Genomic DNA, 24,500 nt, shown 5'->3' on the forward strand with positions numbered 1-24,500 from the left:
TGGTAACAAAGAATTCCAGATTTTATTATTATCATTTATTACCATTATAGCATTTATATAGCATTTTATACTTTCCAAGTACCATAGTCTTCATTATTTCATTTCTTAGAACCATAGAAGCTTAAAAGTTGGAAGGGACTTTAGAGGAATCATTTCTGCATCTCTGATCATCTAGCATCTTGCATGATGATTTCCACTGATAGGAGTGGAGATCACTTCCTCATGTGTCAGCACATTATAATACTGGTGACCTATAAATGTGAGAAAGTTCTTTCTTATGTATAGCCACAATACAATATTTCTTTCTTTCTTTCTCTGTCTCTGTCTCTCTGTTTCTCTGTGTGTGTATGTGTGTTTGTGTGTCTCATTTCTCTTGCTCTTTCATGTATCTTTCTTATCTCTATCTCTCATCTCTGTCTTTCTCTTGCTGTCTGTTTCATTTATCTCTCTCTCTGTCCCTGTGTCTCTATGTCTCTGTATTTGTCTGTCTATCTGTCTGTCTCTCTTCTCACCTTTCCTGTCCTCATTTTGCCCTTTTAATCCACAAACCATCAGCTTAATCACTCTTCTGCCAGACAACTTTTAAATATTTGCAAAAAACTATCCTAAGTACCCTAAGCCTTCTCTCTTTGGGGACGAACATCTGTAACTGGAGTCTTCTAAGAGGAGATTTGCATACTCCTTATCACCCTGATTACCTTCCTACTGTGGCTAATTGTCAATACCTCTCTTCAAACGTGATAACCAAAACTAGGTACAGTACTTCTGGTTTCTGTGATCTAGAAAAGAAATATCCATTAATTCTAATGCTTTCAGTAGCTCCATCACATTTCAGCCCATAATAACCTTATGCTAACTAAATCTCTACCTCATTTTCCTTGTCTTTCCCCACATGACTTTATCCAACTTATAATTTTGGAATTGAAATTGAGTTTGAGTTTTGGGACAGATATGATTATTCTTATTTTCAGATGAAGAAATTGAGGTTCACTGGAGTTAAGTGACATGACTAAAATCACACATCTAGTTAGTTACAAAGTCAAGATTTGTACACAGACCTCTAGCTATTTACCTCTAGGGCTTTCATCAATAATCTATATCCAAGTTTATCTGTTTGGTATCTATATTTTCTATCCACTTATCTGTTTACCCATTATTTATGATTAGTTTTAATAGCAAAGTGTGATTAGTACTGTTAACACCCTTGATGCAGAAAACAATGGAGAATAGGATCTAGGAGCCATAATAGGTATGGGAAGATCTGAGTTCAAGTCCTGTCTTTTCTATCTATTGGCTTGTGAGTCCTCAGACAAATAATTTAACCTTTCAGTAATCCTCTTTCCTAAAAAACTTTAAAAGAATATAAGTTGCAGATCTGTGTTGGATTTGCTCATGAGAAATTAAATGATCCAATGAAATCTTAGGTCTGGACCTAGAGGATATTCTTTTTTACTATTGCCTCACTCTCAGTACTCTGAGAAATAAACTCAGGATTCTTTGTGAATACATCTATTCTTTTCCCCCAGCCCCTAGTCTTATCTCTCATTAATTAATAAACATTTATTAAATGCCTTCTCTGTGCTACATACTGTGCTAGGCATGAGGGATACAAACCTATCTCTGAAATTTGTGCTTCAGAACATCAGACCATTTTCAGATATATCAACCACTTTTTCTATGTCACCCTGGAGTTTCCTGGTTGCTTTCACCCTATTTTTATTAGATGCTAAGGTGCTTTACATATTTAGTTTTAATCTCCATCCACATTCTTCTGCACATGCTAATGTGCTCTATAGATATTTGACATTTTACATTTTCTCACTAATACTTAAAGCAACCTAAGGAGTTGGATGCTAAAAATTATGATCATACCCATTTTACAAATGAGGAAACAGGATCTGAGAAGTTAAGTGATTTTCCTATGGTTACACAGCTAAAAAATAGAAGAAGTTGGATTTGATCCCAGGTTTCCCTTGCCTCCAAGTCCCACACTTCTTTCTATTATACCAAACTTCCTCATAAAAAATGTCCAGAGGCTGATCAAGCAGCTCATATCAGTAAATCAGAAAAGTGGACATCAAACATGATTCTCTTTTATTTCCACACCATGGGGTTAACTTTATTCTCCTTCATTGAGAGGTTCAATGATTTACTCAAATATCACGTCTCAAATCTCAGAGACTTGGGACTTTTCTTGCTCAATTCTTAGAATGTTGGGGATTCTCTATTGACATTTACAATTGGATCAGTCTGGTGGCCACCTGAAGAATTAATCTTTCAAAACCCAGGCCTTTGCTGGCTTGAGCAGAACATTTATTTTAAAGGTATTGAAATCAGCTTTCCTAACAAATTCTCTATATTTGACTTTCCTTGTTAAACGCAACAATACTATCATTAAAATGAGAACAAAATGCTATGTTTTATACTGTCACCAATCTCCATGAATTATAGCATGTCATTTTATGATTTGCATTAACACCCAGCCTTACTTCCAGCTGGTGATATGAGATTCCCATACCAGAACACTCAAGTCTTTCCCCGAGAGACCTCCTAGTGAGGCACTGTCATAACGTAGGGACTCTCTCATCACTGAAAATGCTGTTCACACAGATGCTTCAGCAATAATGAATGCAATTAAAAAAGGAAATTCAAGGGGACATGGGAGTGGAAAGCAACTGGCAACCAGTCACCCATACCCTAATAAAATCACCAAGGATTGTTAGGTGCTTTTTGAAATAATACAGGAAATGCTCAGTTTGACTTTTCCTACAGAATCCCAGCCTTAGCTTTTTTGCCCTACTAAGTTTAATGAGCTAGGTTCTCCAAAATGCAGAAATTCCATCTGGGTATTAAGTTACTCATGGAGAAGATAGATTAACTCTTTTGAGCCATTACAGAATACCTCTACCACATTAGAGAAGAAGGGGAGTAGAAAAAAATAAGCAAAAGGAAAAGAGTGGAAAAAGAAAAAAAATCTGACTGCATAGGGAGCTTACACTACTAATAGCATGGTCTTCACTACCTCCCCATCACATCCAGATTTCCTGCCTTTGGATATGCTCTAGATTCTCAGTGTCATTCTCAAATTAGAATGTCAGACTAAACACAGTTCTTATGATGTGATCTAATCAAGGCTAAGTACAGCAATACTGTATCTCCTCAGTTATTCGACAGAAATATTATACCCTTCCTCATAGCCTGGTATGATATTAGACTTCCAGGTCACACTACTAATCATGTTGAGCTTATAACTCACCAAAAACTAAAACAACCTAGCTCTCCACCACACTGTCATCCAGTCATAATTCCTTCATTTTCTACTTGTATGGTTGCTTCTTAAAAAAAAAGATCATAAGACTCATTACAATTAAATTTTATCTTATAAGATTTGACTTATTACTGAGATCTTTTGGGATTCTGACTTTGTTATCCAATATGGTAAGCTATGATTCCTGAATTTCTGTTATCCACAAATTTGATAAGCATGCCATCTCAGCCTTCCTGAAAATCATTGAAAAAAATTGTTGAATGAAATGAAGTCAGATTCCTATGGCACTCTATGGTATACTTTTCTCCAGATTGGCATTAATCTATAATGGTTACTATTTGGGCTCAGTCATTCAGTCAGCTTCAAATCCACTAAAATATACTATCATCTAGTCTATATTTGTCTTCTCTTGTATATAAGGACATAATCTGAGCCTTTGCCAAATGCCTTGCTGAAATCCAGTTGTAAAAGTGTCTGTGGCATCCCCTTAATCCTAGAATTACATTTTCTTTTGAAAAACTAAAATTAAGAACCAGCAAGCCACGATGCAAAATATTAAAATTTTATTAAGCCTAACCTCTTTCATCATGAGCACAGTGGGAAAACATTGTAAGGCTATAAAACCAACAATACTTTTTGGAATCACAGAAATCATAAAATCATCTAAGACTGAGCTTGAACTGTATCCTGGATTATTTGCTGACTTAACTATGTTCTTAATTGATAAGACCCTAAAATTCTCAGATCCTAAGTTTTTGCACCTTTACAATGGAGGCAGCAATGCCTTGGGATGCCCAGGATAGTAGATTTTGAAGGTCTAGCAAGCATCTTGAAGGATTAAAGATATGACAAATTAAAAGCACATTGAGGTATCAAGGTGAGAGGACTTGAAATTAGAAAGTCCTCAGTTAAAATCTTGCCTCAGATTTATTGGCTGTGTGAATTTGGGCAAACCACTTAATGTTTTTCAGCTTCAATTCCCTTATCTCTAAATAGAGATAATAATAACATTGACCTCATAGGGTTGCTTTGAGAATTACATGCAGTAACACATGTAGAGTTTTTGTAAATCTTAAAATGCTATATAAATGCTATTATTCATAATAATAATTCAAGATGTTCTTGTAATAACAAGTTGGCAAAATCCAGATAGTGGGAAAACCGTATATTTATATCTGGAAAAATTGATCAGAAATCAGCAGGTCTAAGAAAGTATAAAGCAGGTTTAATTATTAAAAAGTCGAGATCCCAACCAGCAAAGAAAAGCATCAAGGAATAAATTTTCTATTTAGCAACAAGAAATTGATTGACCATTAATAACCATAAGACTGGATTTTCTATATCTTAAAAGGGTAATTATGTAACTTACTAGGCTTCTGCAGATTGATTTCAAACTATTTGATGGAATAAGCCTGTCCTTGTGACTATATTTCTGACTGCTAGTGAGAATGGGGCAAACTTTCCTCATCCAATCAGGACTTTCTGATGTTTTCTGCTCTCTGATATTGGTGACAGGCACCATGGAATGAATGCTGGTCCTGTGTCAGGAAAACTGGGTTCACATCTTGGGTCTATATATTTGCTATTCTTGTCATTTCTTAATCCACCTTTGAGCCTTGTCCTTAGCTATTAAATAGAAATAAGAGAATTCATATTATTACCTATCTCATAAGTTGTTAAGAGCATAGTACCTAGTGAACTTTAATGTGCTATCTATAAATGAAAATTATTATCTATCATTGATGTTTTTTCTGAGCCTTAATTTTCAATTTCTTACTTAAGAAGTGAGAGAATGACTTTTTCTATTATTATCATTCACCATCATTTCATATTATTGAGGACCTTCCATGTACCATTGTTGAGTCCTAATACTAATAGAATACTTTTTAGAGCATACCTAGATATAATTTACATTAGTGTTCCACTTCTACTACCATGGTTTGATTGTTGCTTTTTGTAGGTTTCTTTGTACCAGTAATGTTCAAAAAGACCCCATTCTGGGAGCAATCTTTTCTACTCTGGCTTCTGAGCTACATGTAATGCTGCAATAGGCGTGTGTTTCTGCTATGCACAAAATGGCAACTCTCTACTAGTTAGTATATGTCCCTGCTCTTCTTTCTCCTCATTGTCCTCTTCCCCTCCTGCATTCAACATGTTCTACCTTCTTTCTTAGTTGTGCCTGATCCCAAGAATTCCCAAAAGGCTGAGGATTGAATTCCTTTTTTTTCATACCAGCCATTTGTTAAAGAAATGAAACTTTCATCCCTTTGGCAGTCCTGCTCCTCATCCTTGGATGGAGATGGAGAGGGATACCAAAAAATCCCAAAACAAACCTATTACTTAGGATATTATCATTTCAAATGCTTTTGTTTAATCATTCTCTGTATGTTTTATCAATAAATTGCTTATGTTCTTTTCTAGTAGCAGTGTCCTTGTTAAAAGGATGTTCCGGCCAATGGAGGAGGAGTTTGGACCACCACCTTCTAAGCAGATGAAAGAAGAAGGAATGAAGAGAGGTACTTGACAGATAAAGACACCATGATCCATCATCGTCACTATGGTTATAGCAGTTCACATTCACCCATCTGAGTTTACCAGGAACAACACTCACCATAGCTCAGTCTTTTCAGTCATTTATGGGTCTGGTTCTTAGTAAAACACTGACCACTTGGGCCACATAGGATGACCTAAGGAAAATAGGTTCAAGAATATAATAAAACTGTCATTACACATACATCTACACTAGGGAAATTCTATGGTACTATATGAAGCAACAGGATTTTAAACTTGCTAATTATTTTTAAATGAAAACAACAACAACAACAACAAAAACACTTAAAGTATTCATCTGTATTAAACATGGGGAAAAATTCAGTCTCAGGGGACCTGAATATCATTTGTAAATAGATCTGACTGACTCAAAGTTGCTTAAGCAAATTGGAAAGTTTCAAACTATGTCCATAACAATGCTTTTGATTATTCCTTCTAGTAATAATTCAATATGCAGGTCACCCCATGGACCTGATTTCCCTGGAGGCAAGCCTAATCTCACTCAAGTCCAAGATACCAAAATATCTTTAACCTGCCACTGGGGTTATGGTCTCTGCTTATTGACTTTTGGTCTTTGCTTTTTGACCTCTGCCTATAGTATTTGAATATTGGTTTCTTAACTTACAACTTTTGGGTGGTCATTTGTGAATTGAATCACAACCTCTGTGGAGCAAATCTTCTTAAACTTTTTCTACTTGTGACCCTTTTCACCTGAGTAAATTTTATATGACCCCGAGGATATAGGTATATAATGTAGGAATTCAAACCAAGCATTTACTGATAATAAATCATAATTTCACTACATCCATATTCAGTTATGAGACTCCATACGAGATCCCCAGTTTAAGAAACTTTGCTGTAGAGATTTTCTGGAACCACTATAGCAGGTGGGGTTTAGCTTAGTCTTAATGAAGCATTCCTGACAATGGAAGCTGGTCAGTTCTGAAACTGATTTTCAAAAGAAGTTACAGAAGGATATTTTTTGCCTTTTTAAAAAATCATATAGATAAACCCAGTATGAGGACATTAAGGCAGTCATGACTAGGTGACCTCTCCATGTCCTTGTGATTCAGCATGTTTAATAAAGAGAACTACTCAACTTTTGGTGATTTCTTTCCAACTGTGGAAAGTAACTATCCAAACTCTGGTGCTATTTATAGCTTAATTTACTTCTCCTTTTTGCTGTTCTGTGAAGGGATTAACAATGAAAGCTCAAAAATTCCCCCATGCAAAGCTTTTCTCTCTAAATTTCCCAATTCTGTTTAGATAAATTTAGGGGGATTTGCTGACAGACAAACCAAGCCCTTTTTCTTGTGATTTTCCTGAACTGGGCAAGCTGAGCACCTTTTATTTAGACTCCTGAAAATGTTTACATCAGTATGTTGTAAGAATAGCTCTAGACTAAAAAACCAGATATGTGGATCCTAAACCTGGCTCTGTAACTAGTTCTATTGCTATATAGCATTAAACTCTCTGGATCTCAGTTTCTCATTTTATATATTCATGATCTGTAAGATCCCTTTCAGTCTCCATAAGCCTATGATCCATAAAATCTAATGCCATAACATGACCTACTGTTTGTTCCAGTTCCTAAGGGGGGAAATCTGCCATTTTTTATCCTAAGCTTTTACAATCAGAAGGTCTTTGTTTGTTTCTTCATGTAATATAATACATTTTAATGGTATAGTTGGTTAAAATCTCAGAGCAACATACCTATTGGAGGAGAGGGGCATTAGATTACCAAAAAGGTCATACAGACCTGTTTAACCTATATCCCCTCTGGTATGAGTTAGTACTAATAACAAATATATCTAAAATAAAAAACAAATACTTGATAATTATTGTTAATAAAAATAAGTTATACTATTGTAATTATAAAGGTCACTCACAGGAATTTAACCATGGCATTCATCCCCATACAGTGCTTCTTTCTGTAAAGGGGAGGCCTACATCATCATTTGACCCACTAGAGATTCATGTATAAACCCTGAAACAAACACAAAGGGGTAAAAAAGCATCTTTGTGTTATGTATTGATGCAATTTTTAAAATGTTTTGTCAAAGTGATGGAGATAGAGAAAGACTGAAACCCTAAATCTTCAGCATCACAGATGTGGGTACCATAACCAACACTCAGGAGAAAAATATTTTCACAGCAAGAAAAGTTTTGAAGGAAGGGGAGGAGTATGGATAGGAACAAATTCCAGCAGCTGGTTGCCAGCAACACCGTCTGACTGTTACTCTCGAACAGGTTGGCCACTCATTCCTCATGCAAATGTGCAGTTACCCTGGCCAGGCTCCATGAAGTTATCTGTTGTTTACCCCTTGGAAACTCTTGAGTGTAGATTAGTTCTGAAAGGAACTATTATCATAATTGTAGCTATTGTTAGCATTGTCTTGATACTTACTTATAGGCATGGTTCCTTCTAGGACAACTGGGATCCTTTCCCACTGAGCAGGATGAAGTTGCCTGTGGTGCCCAATGTCCCATGATGGAGGGATTCTTCCTGATGTTGTTGTTGTTGTTAGAATTGTCATTATGGCTATTATCCTGTCATACAACCCTAGTTAATAAAGCCCTAGCTCCCTAAGAAAACAGCAGGGAGAGCTTCATAGACCCAGGATGTCAAGGCTCAGCTGTCAACACACTCAGCAGGAGAACATCTGAACAACCTTGCTCTTTGGTTCTGTGCCAACTGAGCAGGATGATTAGATTCAATGATTGGATGTTTCATTTAACCCTTTACAGTGACACCAGAGATAGTATTAACAGTGGCATGTTAGAGGCTGAGGCTTTAAAAGACCCCTGGTCAAAACAGAGGAAACTTTGTCCATTATGATAGGGCATCATTTCTGTGTTCTGTCTTAGGATCAGAGATCTAAAGCTGGAAGAAACCTTAGTTCAACTGCCTCATTTTTTTTTACAGTGAGAAAAGAGAGAGAAATAAAACTTAAAGTGACTGAGGCAGTATGTAGGAAAGTCAGAATTTGAATTCATATCCTTCGACTCAAAAAGATACTGCCTTTCTCCTGTTGCCCACAACCTTCCTTGTGGGTCTGTTACGATTTAGGAAATCATATAAATCCCAAAGGAATGCATCAGCATAAATGTTCCCTTCAATAGGCATATAATGACTTTACCTCCCATTTATTCAAAACTAGTTTTCAAGTTATTTTCTCATGTGATTTAATTAAATGCCTTCTATAACCTACATGTGTATTTATTTCCTTCTGTTTCAATAACAATTCAGCCTTTGATCAAGGCCTTAGTTTTCTCATCTATAAAACAGACATATTTGGACCAGTAGGTGATTATAAAGGTTCCCATCCACCCCTAACAGTTTGTGAACTGTGACTCAATGTGAATTGGCATCTAGGCAAGGCAGTGGATAAAGAGTTGGACCTAGAGTTGGAATGACTTGAATTAAAATCTGATCTCTCACATTTGCTAGACGTTAAGCAAATTATGTCATCTCTATTTGCCTTAGTCTCTTCATCTGTGATATGGGAATAACAACAGCATTTACTTTCTAGAGTTATTGTGAACATTAAATGAGATAATATTTGATAACTCCTTAACACAGTACTTGGCTTATAGTAGTTGCTTAGTAACTACTTGTTTCCTTTGGCTCCCCTTATTTAATTCACTAATCATTAGTTTAATTAATCTTTTTAGATCTTTTTATATAAATCTTTTTATTTTCAAAACACATGCATAAATAGTTTTCAACACTGGTCCTTGAAAAACCTTGTGTTCCAAAAAAATTTTTTCTTCCTTCCTTCTCCCCATCTCCTTCCCCTAAGCAGCAACTAATCCAATATATGTTAAACATGTGTAATTCTTCTATACATATTTCCATAATTACTTAGATCCTTTTTTTTAGAATAAATGAAATGATATTCCTAAAATATTTGTTGATGAGATTAATCTGTGTATATTTGGTGATGGAGGTGGTAGGGAAAGTGTGATTTGTCTATTGCAATTTGTCTTATTTTTTTTCTGTTTGAAGAAGAAAATAAATTTTCATTAATGGTAATTCAAAAATATTCCTATATAGTATCCTGTATAAAACAGAATAAAATGCAAGCAGGGTCCATCTGTATTTCAAGTAAATTTCCATTTTCCAAAGTTAGTCTTTTATATGTTGGGACTTAGGAATTTATATATTAGTTCTGAGTCTTTTCATTCCTTTACCCCTTTCTAATGACAGGTCTAGGGACATTCATAACTTTCAAAGTGATGTCCTCATTGTAGTTGGGATTAGGACCTGAACAGTTTTTTTTAATTGTACATACTACTGATTTTTGTACTTTTTGTTGTTCTTTTTTAATTTCACCTCTTCTTTCTTCTGAAATAGGAAGCATGAGTCATATCACTGGGGAAGAGAATAAAGGCAATAAATTTAGGACCAGTAAGTTTTATCTGAAAATCAAATTCTCCAGAATCTTGGGAGAGTTGAGCCACAGTGTAACTGCTGAATTTGAAACATAGAAGGATGGATTGAAATATATGGTATTGTGGAGAGAACCCTGAACTGTGTGAGGAGACTAAGGTTCCAAACCCAGTTCTGCCACTAAATAGCTGTTTGATTTTGGCCAAATTGCTTAGTTTGTAGACTTCAGTTTTCTCATCTGTACAATGGGGGCTTGGACTAGAATCTGATTGTGATAGTCTTCTACCTCTAATAATCTGTGAATATGAATATAATAAAGCCAATTGATTAATGCAAAAAGAAAAAAAATTATATTAATTCCAGCTTTATTGGGAACATAGGAAAATTATAATGAACATATGGAAGCTTCCTAGGAATGAACCCCAATTTCATGTAGCTCATGATCCTGCCTAGGGTCTCTGTGCCAAAGAGCAATGTGAGGTTTTAATTAATGATTAATGCACAAGTGGTGGATAAAACTGTATAGTCTTTCATGAAAACTCTAACCAAAACTAATATCAATCCTGAAAAATATATATGACCCCAGAATATGTCAGCACATATTCCACAAAGCTGTTTTATAACAATAACTTATATGATACAGTACTTTACTGCTTTCAAAGCATTTTCATAGATTATAATTTTGGAAAATCAGGATGATCTAGAGGGGAAAACTGGGCTTAGGAGACAGATCTGCATTTGAATAAACCCTGCTCAGTCATTTATTGACTATATGACCTTGACAAGACTTCTCATTTCTCTGACCCTTAATCTCCTCATCTGCAAATTAGAAGTAATGATACATTTCATTTCCTATTTCATAGAGTTGTGAAGAAATAACTTTTGTAAATACTAAAGTTCCATGAAAATGTGAATACTTGTTGTACTTATTATTGGATAAAGACTGGAACTGTGATCTCATTGACAGATGAGTCTCCTGGATTAGGAGAAGTCCCTCTACCAATGTTTGTCACTATCTCTATACCACAGAGAGCAATCTGGAGCACCAAGAAATAAATAACTTGCCCAAGGTCATACAGGCTGTAAATTTTAGAAGCATTTGAATCCATGTCTTGCTTACTCCAAAGCCAACTCTCTCTGCTAGGTCATGCTGCCTTATTTCTTAATTACCATAACTCCCCCCTCCTCTGCCCATTATCATTATCATCATAAGGATCAAGTAATCCTTAAAACACATTTCTGTTAATGTTCAATCATACAGTATTAGAATTGAAAGTGACCTGTAATGTCATTAAGTCCAACTCATTCATTTTATAATTGAGTAGTACTTTTGGGCAGGTGGGTTGGGCAAAGGATAGAGCACTGAGCCTGGAGTCAGGAAGACCTAGTTCAAATATGGCCTCAGACACTTACTAGCTATGGGACTTTGGGCAAGTCACCTAACTCTTTGCTTCAGTTTTCTCATCTGTAAGATGAAAAGGAGAAGGAAATGATAAACCATTCAGGTATCCTTGCCAAGAAAACTACAAATGGGGTCATAAAGAGTCAGACGTAAATGAACAATAACAACAACAGAAATTACTTTTACCATTATACTGTACCATTTCTAGAATATAAGCAAAGCACTGTGCTGGGCCAGGATTGGGGTTGGGGTGAGAGGTTCCTGCCCTTAAGTAAGTATTGAAAGCATAGAAAACAAGATGTCAGCCTTTCATGAGCTCATGCTATGAGACATGCTTAGGTTATTTGGCATTAAATATTTATTTCCATGATTCCTGCTGCACAAACTTTATATGAATGCTTTATTTGCTCTTGCAAAATGGTGGCTGGAAGAGGGGTCAGGACCTTAAATGGCATCGTTCCTTCACAATCCACATTTGAAGGTCTGTTTAGTGGGAATCATTCATCTGTAGCATTTCCTTGCAAATCTAATCACTTTCTCCCCTTCTCCCCTTCTCTTGCAGTACTTTTGTACGTGAGGAAAGAGACAGATGATGTGTTTGATGCTTTGATGTTAAAATCACCCACGGTAAAAGGACTAATGGAAGCGGTAAGCAGTGAGCTCTTTTCAACAACCAGGAAACCTCATTACATTTTTCTTAACTTAAAACCATTTCTCAAAATGCAGCTTTGGCAATTTTTGGAAACTATTTTATCAGAAATATCAAGCTTTGTAAAGGCTTTGCTTTTTCCCATTTATAGAGAGAAAGAGAAAACCTGGAAGAATGAACAGTTCCCAAATATATGACTATTGAGACAATGTTAGGATACAAAATATGACTAGCCTGTGAAGTTGTACATGCTCATTTACAAAAGACCAAAGGAGAACCATTTAGTTTTAGTTTTATGTCAACAGGTATTTAATTAAATGCAGACTATTCATAGGGCTACTATCTGTATTCAAGACAGTGTACCATAGTGAATAGCCAGCTGGCCTTGGAATTGGGAAGATTTAAGTTCACATCTCATTCCTGACACGTTTGCTATATTTAATCTCTCAGTGCCTTGAGTAGCTCTCTAAGTCTACAAATTGCAAGGTAGGTGAAGATCTTTATTAATAGAGAGAACTCCTTACTTTCTACCCCGATGAAATCACAAATGCAATTTGTTTGTTTCTTTAAGTGTAGGATACAGTGATAAGCACTGTGCTAAACTAGTAAGAACTTGACACATCCAAAAGGAACTGTAACACATGCTAAGGACATTAAAGAGCTGCAAAGCACTCTGGGAGATCTGGCCCCAAAGGTAGGATTTAGGATGATTTCAGGAAGGATGCAGTCTTTGTCTGAGTTGACTTTTCAGAATAAGCAGGAACTCAATAGGTGAAGAAGGGGAGGGAGCAGATTTCAGGCAGAGTAGAAAATGTGAGCAAGGATATCAAGGCAGGAAAGACTTGGGTGTGTTTGGAGTGTAGAGATTAATCTGCCTAGATCTGGGATACATGACAGGAGTAAGATGTGGCAAGGTTTGAAAATCAACTATGTCAGATTGTGGAAGGCATTATTTGTGACATCACTAAAGATTTTTGAGGAGATGTTTGTTTTATTTTTTATTTTTATATCCTTTTTTAATGGAAAGAGAAGTTGACATTTGAGGAAAATAGGGAAGTTAACCATAGAGTGGTCAATAAAAAAGAAGAAAAGTGGGTCATAATCATTAGTGTGTTTATGAGCTTTTAAAGGACAGGGTTTTTTGTTTGTTTGTTTTTTTTAAATCCTTAGCACTAATCACAGTGATTGGCACTTAGTAGGTGCTTAATAAATGCTTGTTGAAGTAATCATATTAAAGATTTTAAAAAAAATAATCTTTATACATCCTGCTGTTTTTGTTATTTTTGTGAAGTGTGACTATTCACGCAAAACACAGAAAAGCAGAGCACCTTTCAAAAAATGTTGAATTTTATTTGCTTTTTAAAAAGTAAGCTGTTTGCATTTTTATGTGTAATAATTTACTTTTTCTATTCTATTTTACATATGGAAATGTTTTGTGGTATTCATCAATTTAAAAATAAAGTAAAATTGCTATTGTGTTGTAGAGAATACAAGTCAGTTCTAGATGACCTGGAAGATCTGTATTTTATATCCTAATTCTTGGGAGTTTTCATTTTGAAGTTTCTTTCAGGAGGTAATTGGTAGTTATATTTCTACTTTGCCCTTAGGTTCTAAGAAATCTAGGAAGTTTTCTTTCAAGATTTCTTGATATATGATGTCTAGGATTATGATAGATAAATTCTTAAATTTTTCCTTCAATATGTTTTCTAGGTCAGTTGTTTTTGCTATCATAATATCTTACATTTTCATCTAATTTTTTCTAGTCTTTTAAATTTATTTTAATATTTTTGTTCTTTCATGGAATCATTGGCTTCTATTTCATCCACTTTGATTTTTAGGGAATTTGTTGCTTGGGCAAGATTTTGCATCTGATGTGTTAAATAAGATATTAATTCCCTTTCCAATTCTTTCATTTATTTTCCAATTTTTTCCTCTAGTATTCCCATTTTACTTATAAGGATATTTGCAATTCAAGCTTCAAGCAAATCAGCTAAATGATGCAGTGGATAGAGCACTGGCTCTGGAATCAGGAGAGTCTGAGTTCAAATGTGTCCTCAGACATTTAACACTTCCTAGCTTTGTGAAACCTGGGCAAGTCAATAAACCTTAATTGATTCTTCACCAGAAAAAAAAAATGCAACTCAAAAAAAGTTTGCTTCATTTCTTCCAGTAACTGTAGTTAAATTTGTGTCCAAGCAGTGTTTTTCTTTGAAGTTTGGTTATTAATGTTTTAGAATCATTCTCTCCTTCTGGGTTACGTTTTAAGCTTCCCTGTCACCATAATAGATAGCTTTTTATGATGTAATTCTCTTGTTTGGTTGTTTGCTCATTCTTCCAGCCTATTTTCTAAATTCATACTTTATACTGAGGTTGAACGCTGTGTACTTCTTGAAGAAAGATCTGAGTTTGTTTAACTTCTTCCTTAGGGTATTGATTATTCTATTATTCCAGGCTTTCAAAAACAGTTTAACATAGGGACCTACAAGATTTTAATGTCCCTAAAGTCGTCTGATCCAGGGCAAAGTGCTCATCAAGTTCTTAACCTAATTTTGAGTCTAAGCAACTAGTTCAGAGTCACAAAACTGCAGATTCTCCTTTGGTCTGGGATTCTTGTCTTGGTTATTCCTCTGCCACACTTCTGTTACTTGTTTCTGAAATTGCAATGCCCATCCTAGGCAACACAAATCCCTTCCTTAGTCTACTCTGGGTTTGCAACTTGGAAATGGATATTGTGTGATTGATAAAGTTGTAAACTGGCATCTGTTCTTGTCACAATGCCCAGTTAAGGGTCTGGGACCTACTTGTGTTCTACTGTACAATTCCTTCCTCTGCTGGAATGTTTGTCCAGTCTAAATTTCCTCCCCAGTGTCTATAGACCTCTCTGTCTATCTCCCTATACTGACCTGGGCTGGGAAAATGATTCGCTATGACTTTTTCTGAGTTTTCCCCATCCAGATGTATTCTGATGCATTTCTCAAGATCTATTTATAGAAATTTGAGAGGAAGCCCTTTGTATTTCTTTTTGCTTCTCCAAATCTTGGTTCCACTGTATCTTTTCTATGATACTATGCTGACTTAAGTAACTAGCAGAATCAGCATTCAAAATTAGGACCTCTGATTCTAAATCTAGTACATTTCTCCCTTCTATCATATTGACTCTCTTAATACAGAGCCACACCAATCAAGAAAAATCTCTACCTCACAAGACTTATGTGATTTTTATCTTGTTCAGTAGTCTTGGTTTTGTGGTATAATGTTCATTATTTTTGGTCCTACTTATTAATTCCTACTTAGTCATGATGGTGCTCATAACAATGGCATATTTCCAAAGAAATTCACAAAATACTGTCTAGTAACATTTTTGTTAGCAGATACCACTGTGGCATGTATTAGAGAATATTTGTTTCTTAGGGGTTCTCTATTATTCCTCCATGCTGTCTCAGTCTTCCACCTAAGAAGCAAAAGGACTGAATAAAGCCAACCTAGAGACCTGTTCCATTCAGAAACATTTTCATCACATGTTTAGGCTGGCATCAGAGTACCTTACTCTGGATATTCTTATCCTAGAGGCTGGAAATGGATAGATGTTTGGATAGGTATATGGCTTAACCCAACAGATACAGAGGACTTCTTAATGACTTCTAAAGCCAAAAGTTATACATCTAAGATTGTAAGTCACTTCACCTACCCGGGATTATGTTTTATAATCTGTAAAATGAATGGGTTGGACTAGATGACTTCTAAGGTTTCCTAATAGCTCTAAATGTATGATCAATGTACACATGGTGTTGCACTATGAATTTCCCATTATATATTTTGAGTGTCCTATCAATGTCTGGATTTTTGGTGTACATTTGGACTATAAGGTAGAAAGATTATTCATTTAGACCTCTAATTTCTTTGATATAGGGAACTCATAATGAAAAACTCTTTATGTCAATGCAGATGGCATCTGCTTTGCATCTTATGGTTTTAGAGAGCTGCATAAGAATACTGAATAGTTAAGTGACTTGTTTAAGGTCACATAGTCATTATGTCAGAGAAGAGACTTGAACCTAGATATTCCTGAGTCCAAGGCTGACTTTCTCTGTCTACTAGACCATGCTCCCAGGAAATTGTTTTATTGGATTATATAAATTCTTGATAATTTACCTTATCAATAATCACTTCATAATTTATATTAAAATGTTAAATATGGTACAATAGATAGAGTGCGGAGCCTGAAGTCAGGAAGATTCATCTTCCTGAGTTCAAATTGGGTCTCAGACACTTAGTAGCTGTGTGATCCTGGGCAAGTCACTTAACCATATTTGCTTCAGTTTCCTCTTCTGTAAAATGATCTGGAGAAGGAAATGGCAAACCATTGCAATATCTTTGTCAAAACCAACCAACAAACAAAAAACAAATGAGATCACAAGATTCTGACAAGATTGAAGTTATTGAATAACAACAAAAATAAAGATAATGATAATTACTATTAGTGTTGCCCAAAAGATTCTGTTTTTGCTCAGGTTGAAATTTAGAAAAGGATCAGATCTGTAGAATTGATGGTGATATTTAAGCTCTTATTGCTGATTTCTGAGGACAGTGGAGAGTTTCTTTGAGATTTTATAGAGAATCCCATGGAGCCATGAACACTAAATATCTGCTGACAAACTAGGAAGAAATATGGGCCCTCCTAAGCAATAGCTTTTATCTGATTATTGGATGCAAGTAGTCCAAGAGCTAGAAATTTACATTAGAACTCCATATCAAAAGAGCAAAATAGCACCCTCAGCTGTTAGACCAACCCATTTTCAATTATAGACCATAGGGCAAATTTGACAACCTGAAGTCTATGAATCTTTAACTGCTGAGAGTGGAAATGCTGAAGGAATGAACAGAATTCCCATGTTGAATATCTGGAGCATATCTAGGTAATTTAAAGGTATTTCAAAAGAGGCTGAACTGTGCTTTAAATCATTACTATGAGTGAGGATAGTCCTTGCTTGGTAAAATATTCACATCAAATTACTGACCATCAAACTCACATTTTGTGTTTGCTTTGAATGTATTAACCTTGACTATCAGTATTTTGTTTTAATGAAGATAGTTAATTTGATTACACCTGTATAAAAGAAGAAAGATCCTCATAATATCTGCTGCCATGGTAGTGATTGGATGGTGGTAGTGGTGGGATGTCATATTGAGAGCAGTCTCAAGTAGGTCTAGCATCTGTCCCAGACTTAGGAAAGATTTTTTCTAGCATATGGAAATGTTATTCATATTTTAAAATATGAATAGTATTATTTAAATTTCAATATTTAAATGGATTTTTGACTTCATCAATGCATATGCTCTCTGCAAGGTGCAGATTATGATCCATCCATACTTTCTTATCTACTTGTCCATATATGGACATATTATGTTTCTTGCCACTTGTCCTGCCACTACCTTCTTCAGACTTTACTATCTGCTTTGCCTCTGCTCCTTGAAGCTCTCTGACACTACTCTTTGTCCTAATTATGGGACCAAATGACTTTGGCTCTTGCCACCCATACCACTTCCTCACCATTAGACCTTCCAGGCTTTTTCATCTGCTCTATAATTGAACTTTTTTTAGATGTTGTTTTCCCCAATATAGTGTGAATTCCTTCAGGGCAGAGACTGGCTCAATTTTTCTGTTTGTATCTTTGTATCCTCCAACATTTAATGTAGTGATTGGCACATAGTACTTAGAAATGCTTCTTCCTCCCTCTTTCCTTCATTCTTTCTGCCTTCTTCCCTTCCTGCCTTCCTGCCTTCCTTTCAGTAAAGCTAATGAACAAGATGTTTCTTCTTTTTAGTCTTTTAACATTACGCATGTATTTGACAAATATAGAAATATGTTTAAAGGGATTGTACGTATTTAACTTATATCAGATTGCTTGCTGTCTTGGGGAGGGAAGGAGGGAAGAGAGGAGAGAGAAAAATTTTAGAACACAAAATCTTTCAGAAATGAATATTTAAAACTATATATGTATTTGGAAAAAATAAATATTATTGAGAAAAAATGATTAAAAGAAGAAATAACTGCAGAAAATAAAACTACAAAGATGTATGTGATTAAAAAATAAAATAGGTAATTAACAAATTAAAAAACACATTATATATGTATCAACAATCTGTCATCTCTGCTTACTGTATGACTGAACTACTTCCTTTTCTGATTGTACATCTCCCGTATGATGTCATTTATGCTATTATAACAATGTGACAAATCTCATTAACTAAATTCTACTGGTCAAACTATTTCTATCACAGAGTTCCATCCCCTCAGGTTTCAGATGCAAATTTTAGGTACTTTTTGAATGATATATCTCAGCTGTTAATGAAGGTACCAGCTTACCAAAGTTGTTGAAAAAGTCCTAAAGTTATATTTGGATCTCTTCTTGAGAGGGAAAAATTTTTCAACTTAATATTAATACTCAGTAAAGATTTATTAAGTATATACTATGTAACAAGAATATAGAAAATGATACAGACAACTTGATCTAAGTTTCAGCCTAGAGTATGCCCCCCTAGCTTTGGGGTAGGGAGACTGTGACAAATACTTTTTTTTAAAATTAAATACTACTTTCTAAAAGTTGATTAACTCTGGATGGCTAATTGATAGTCTTCAGGGAGCACAGGGATTCATGAGTCCTGGAACTAGAAATCTTCAAACCTCTCAGGTTTGCTGCTAGAGGGAAAAGTAGTCATTTACCATCTGTGGACTGATAATTGTAGAGAGAACAGTTTCAGCTGAATAACAAAGTTGAACCTAGACTGCAGAGATTGAGAAGTGAGTGTGAGATAAACAATGGAGGCAACAAGAATAGCTTTTTTCCTAAAAGTTTGGATATGAATGGAAGAAAGTTATAGGATGATAAGAAAAGGTGAAGGTTGTTTAATGATCGAAAGAAGGTATATTTGGTCATGTTTGTAAGCAATAATGAAGGTCTCAGCAGGCATAGGAATATTGAAAATTAGGGAGAAGGGGAATAGTCTTAAAGAAAGGCAATAGGAGGGGATGTGTTCAGGGGCTCAAGAAGAAAGGATAATATTTTGAAGAAGGACCACTTCAGCAAAAGAAGAGAAAATAGTGCTGAAGTACTTTGGGATATAGTTATTACTATAGTTTCAATAACCTCCTTAATTAGTAATGGAAATGATACTGTGTTTTCAGAGGAATGGGAGCTTCACCTGGGTGATGGGAGCCTTGGTTTCCTCATCTATGAAATGAGGTTGTGTTAGATAAACTCTGAAGTCTGTTTTGGCTCAAAATCTAAAATAATCTGTTTTTCCCCTAAATTCCCTTCCCGGACTAAAATCAATCAAGATGCTGATGTGTTCAGAATAGTTTTTCTCCTCTAGGGAGTGAAGACTTATTCATTGTCACATCAAACAGTAGATCTGAATAATGCTGGGGGCAGAGGCTGGAGTGGGGTGTCATGGGGGATATAATCCTTTATACCTTAGCCAAGGGTAAGAGACATTTCAGCTTGTGAATAGTGCCCAAAGAAGACATTCGAATTTTTTTTAACTTCTTCCTGACATGAAATGAATTGAAAATTTGACTTGTTGGAAGAAGGGATTGAGAAAATGCCCTGGGCTTTGCTCCCCAAAAGACCTTGGTTGAGTGATTTGAATGTTTCACTTTCTCCGGCCCCTGGGCTAAATTGCACTAAGTGGAGCTGTTTGAAAATGTCTCATTAATGGAGCATGTTGACATCTCAGTAGAAATCCCAGTGGAAAGAAATCAAAAGGTCTTAAATATATCACCTAATCTTGGACTGCAATCTCTTCTCTACTTACTCATTTTCTGCCTTTTTTTTTTTTTTTTTTTTTTTTGGCGTTTACAGATATCTGAAAAATATGGGTTGCCAGTGGAGAAGATTACTAAACTTTACAAGAAAAGCAAAAAAGGGTAAGGAAAAATATGATCACTTTTCATAAAATCTCTCTCTTCTACCAAGCGAACAAAAACAACAACAACCCCCCCCACACACACACACATGCACACACCCTCAAATTATTTAGAAAGGTTGCCTGAGACACTGCACTTGAAGTCACTTTGATCCAAGTTCAAATCCTGTCCTCAGACACTTAGTATAGGTGATCCTGAGCAAATCACTTAATCATCACTTAATCATTCAGTACCTCAGTTTGCTCACCAATGAAAAGTTTGATTTAATGGCTACCAAGGGCTCTTTCAGCTATAAATCTATAAATCTATGAATCTGCATTAATAACTTTTTCTTCATCACTTCCTTCAATCTAGGCAATCACTAAAACAATAAATCAAGCCTGATTTGTAGGGTTTATTGATTTCTGACGTGTAATTGCTCACACCAAAAATTTAATAATTTTTACTCATGTGAGAGGATAGGTAGGATGAAAAAGTAAATCCCAAACATTCTTCCTGGACCTTTCTCTTGAGAGGGAGGCAAGGAGGGTGGGAGGGAAGGAGAAAAAAAGGAAAAGAAGGAAGGAAGGAAGGAAAGAAGGAAGGAAGGAAGGAAGGAAGCAAGGAAGGAAGGAAGGAAAAGAAGAAGGGAGGAAGGAGGGAGGGAGAGAAGGAGAGATAGAGGGAACGAGAGAGGAGAAAAAGGAAGGATTTATTAAATGATTTTAAAATAAGAGTTCTTAACTTTTTTGTGACACCATCACTATGCCTATCATTTATGTAAAGCCTTCTATGGGTTTTATAAATATTTATATATTTTATCCTCTCAATAACCTTGGGAGGTAGGAGCTATTACCTCCATGCTATAATTGAGGAAATTGAGGCAAGCAGAGGCTAAGTGTTGCCCAAGGTCATGTAGCTAGTAAGTATCTGAAGTGATATTTGAAATCAGGTTTTCCTGGCTTCCCTTTGGGTGTCCTATGGACTCTTTTTCAGAATAATGTTTTTAAATACATAAAATAGAATACAAAGAAAAGCTATTACATTGAAATAACAATTATCAATATTTTTTTTAATTCCCAGACCACAAACTAAACAATCCTTGTTTTAAGAGAAAAGACAGACTATATTAAAGCTTCTAAACCCTAATTGTGGCTCTTTATGCCCTGAGAGCATAAAGAAAGCCTGTCTCCTCTCTTAGAGGCCAGGTATGGATTCAAGATATCAAGATGTCATTTTACATCTCCATAATTGCACCCCTTGTGCTGAGCTCTTGAATTCTCTCACAGCTGCCATTCTCTCCCCCTTTTCTCCAGCATCTTGGTGAACATGGATGATAACATCATCGAGCACTATTCCAATGAGGACACCTTCATTCTTAACATGGAGAGCATGGTGGATGGCTTCAAGATCACTCTGATGGAAATCTGACTGACCCTGCAAGCCCCCTCTGCAGGAACTGTCATTGCATTTCATTCCCAGAGAAAAACATGCTCCACTCCATCCCCAAGAACCCTGCAGACCCAAGTCACCTATCTGAGAAATGCTGTTACAAGACTGCTTTGGGGAGGGGGAAAAAGGAAAAAAAATGCCCTTTTTAGTGTGGTGGGGCCTTTGGCCCATTAATCAGGTTGCTGGGGCAGAGCTGAGGGAGGCCTGGTTTTCTGATAGACCCCCAGCTGGAAAGCCCCTTGGCTCTTATTTATTGCCCACCACTCTCCAGAGCCAGCTAGTGTCTGGGCTCTAGAGATCACTCCTGGGTATGGAGTGATGCATCTTCAGCATGAGACAGCTTTGGGCCTTCCTCATTGAGGGAAAAGCATCTGAATGGTTCAGTTGGGGAAGGCTGGAACGTTTTAGTTATTCCTCTTTCCCCATTAAATGGCCGGACAAAGTGGGCTACTCCATGGTAGACCTAACCCAGGTGGAACAGAGAGTCCAACAGTCCCATTCATCAGTGAGAAACCCCCCGTCATTGTCCTGGGGAAGGCAATCTTGTCAAATACCTCTGGAAGCTCCCAGCAAGTAGCCCATGGGGACTTGTACAGAAAGATGTTCAGCTACCGTGTAATTTGTAAGTGACCTGAAAAGTATGCCTCTTTAGCATCTGTATATAATGTTTATAATATTGCAATAATATATTTTACCTACTGTATGTGGGCATGTTTACTGCCACTGTATTTGGGGGGTGGGGTGCATGCCCTGAAATTCACTTTTCTTCAAGAGTTTTCGTCCTGCCCCTCCCCCAGGGACAGTGTTGGGCAGCAGACTGGCCTGAAGTCAGCTAGTGTTCCTGGGCTGTGAGCCTAAGAATTTGCTGCCAGTGGAGAGGGCTAGTCTCTAGACAGCCCCTCCCCTGGGTCTCTTTCCCTGTTCTCAGGGAGTTCCCTTTCCCCCTCTATTACTATGTTCCCTTTCATTGGACCTGTTGCATGTATCCCCTGATTATGTTCTTTCATGTCCCCTTACTACTGGTTTTCTCTCAAGAAAAATCAAAGGGGCTCCTTGTGCCTTTCTAGTATGCTGATGCCAAAAACCCTGTGAGCATCTGAGGGTCCCTCTCGGTACCAACTCTATATCCCATCAAGTTACTGCAGGATTTGGACCAGACTGTAACATGCTTTCCATGTACCTTATTGGTTAATTTTTTAAAAATTTAAATTACCCATGCTGGGGCCTGACCACTGCAATGAGCTCTTAGGTATAACTGGATCTAATTAACATAGGCACTTGCAAGGGTTAAATTTAACTCAGCCTCCTTCCACTGGCATCAGATGCTAAGAAAATAAATGAAAGTGTAAAGGGTCCCTGTACCTCCAGAGCTGCACTCTTTTCCTTTGGGAGTCCTTTCCAAAAACAATGATCTGGCTTAGAGAGAGAGCTCCTGGGAAATGAAGAGGAAGAGAAATGTTTTGTAGATGATCTCTTAAAACGGCAAAGGAATCTGACCACATTTTTCAATAAACATGCTCTCTGTGATTGGCCAGAGAGTCCAGGGCATCGAGTCCCTGTAATGAGAAGAATGGGCTTTGTGTCCCAGTATGAATTTCTTAGTCTTCCCCTGCCTCAGTTTCCCCTTTGTCTAGAATATATCTTGCCACTAGATGACATACACAAAGCACTTTGAGGTCTTCAATGGAAGGCACCCTGGATTTCAAGCGCTGGCAATGAGCATTGCAAATCAGCACAAGGAAGATCTAACCCCTCCATGGAGCTGCCCCAAATCTGCATCCAGACCCACTCTGGACTATCATCTGCTCCCATTTAAGTTTCCTCCCTTGGATAGTCTCCAAGCCCCTCTTACTTAGAAGAATATAGAAGAGAATCCAGAAGTTGCCTAAAAATGGGGAGTAGGTAGGGAGGAAGATAAAGTGGTAATTCACTTGTGTTTCTCTTGCAAATCTGTTATTCTTTCTCTGTGGTCATCCAGAGGAAGGAAAATAAAACTGTGATCAAATGTACCATTACACCCTAAACAAATTTTTTTTTATACAACAGGTCAAATCACATCCGCCTTTTTCCCAAGTGACTTTTCGCAGTGTCACTCAACACAGGGAGCTGATTGATGTCACACCTGGTCCATCTCACCATGATGTTCATGGGTTTGACCTGAATACTTCTAAACTTATTGCTGAAAAAACTCCAAATGAAAAAAGATGTGATTTTTACTTCACATCCATCTAACTTGTCCGCATTAAGATATAGTTCCCAAACTCAGGGAAGTAGTAGCTTTGTTCTAACCACTCCTGGCACTTTAGTGACTAGTTTCCTCTAGGAAAAATAGAATCTACCTGCTATTCACCTTTCCCATTTTGTGGTGAAGACTTTGACTAGTCAGTTCTAAAATTCCCCAAATACCATCTCCTGCTGCCAGTATAATCATTAGCAAGTATTAGTGATAATTTCCTGTTGGTGAGATGTGGCCCATATCCTTATGGTAACTATTCTTGGGCAAAAATTTGTATCACTTATTCCCCAAAGAAATAGTGACCAGTATCTCTTCAGGGGTGCTGAGTGGGTCCGAGGGCTTGTTCCATTTCCTTCCCTAGACATTGTAGCCTACTGCAGGCAGCCATCAGCATCCAATTCCCTCCCTCCTTGCATCCATTCTACATCCCTTTCCTTCTTCTCCATGCCGCAGACTCTCTGCTGCTTCCTCCTCTGAAGGAAAAGCTCATGGACTAGCTTTGATGTGCCTTTTATGGAGCACATTAGCAATGCTTTGATAAATTACCAAGTGTCAGAAATTTATGGGCAAAATGCACTCCAGAAACACAGAAGAACTTGACCCTTCTTCTTGTCTTATTTGTCACTTTAAAACAGACATTAAGT

At 36.6% G+C, this 24,500-nt stretch overlaps 1 protein-coding gene across 3 annotated transcripts in view; it reads left to right on the top strand.

Annotated features, from left to right (window-relative positions):
• Positions 1–23,934, top strand: part of GRHL2 (grainyhead like transcription factor 2) — a 208,946-nt gene extending 185,012 nt beyond the window's left edge. For 2 of the 3 annotated variants that reach the window (XM_003760308.4, XM_023496424.2), the window contains exons 13-16: positions 5,690–5,784; positions 12,176–12,261; positions 20,125–20,189; positions 21,485–23,934. In XM_003760308.4, the coding sequence (XP_003760356.3) occupies positions 5,690–5,784; positions 12,176–12,261; positions 20,125–20,189; positions 21,485–21,599 (361 nt within the window). In that variant the 3' untranslated portion in view covers positions 21,600–23,934. The remainder of the gene's footprint in view (positions 1–5,689; positions 5,785–12,175; positions 12,262–20,124; positions 20,190–21,484) is intronic. The other variant, XM_023496425.2, reaches the window with a different exon arrangement.
• Positions 23,935–24,500: the final 566 nt, after the last annotated feature.

The sequence above is a fragment of the Sarcophilus harrisii genome, chromosome 1 (assembly GCF_902635505.1).
Source record: "Sarcophilus harrisii chromosome 1, mSarHar1.11, whole genome shotgun sequence".
NCBI lineage: Eukaryota > Metazoa > Chordata > Mammalia > Dasyuromorphia > Dasyuridae > Sarcophilus > Sarcophilus harrisii.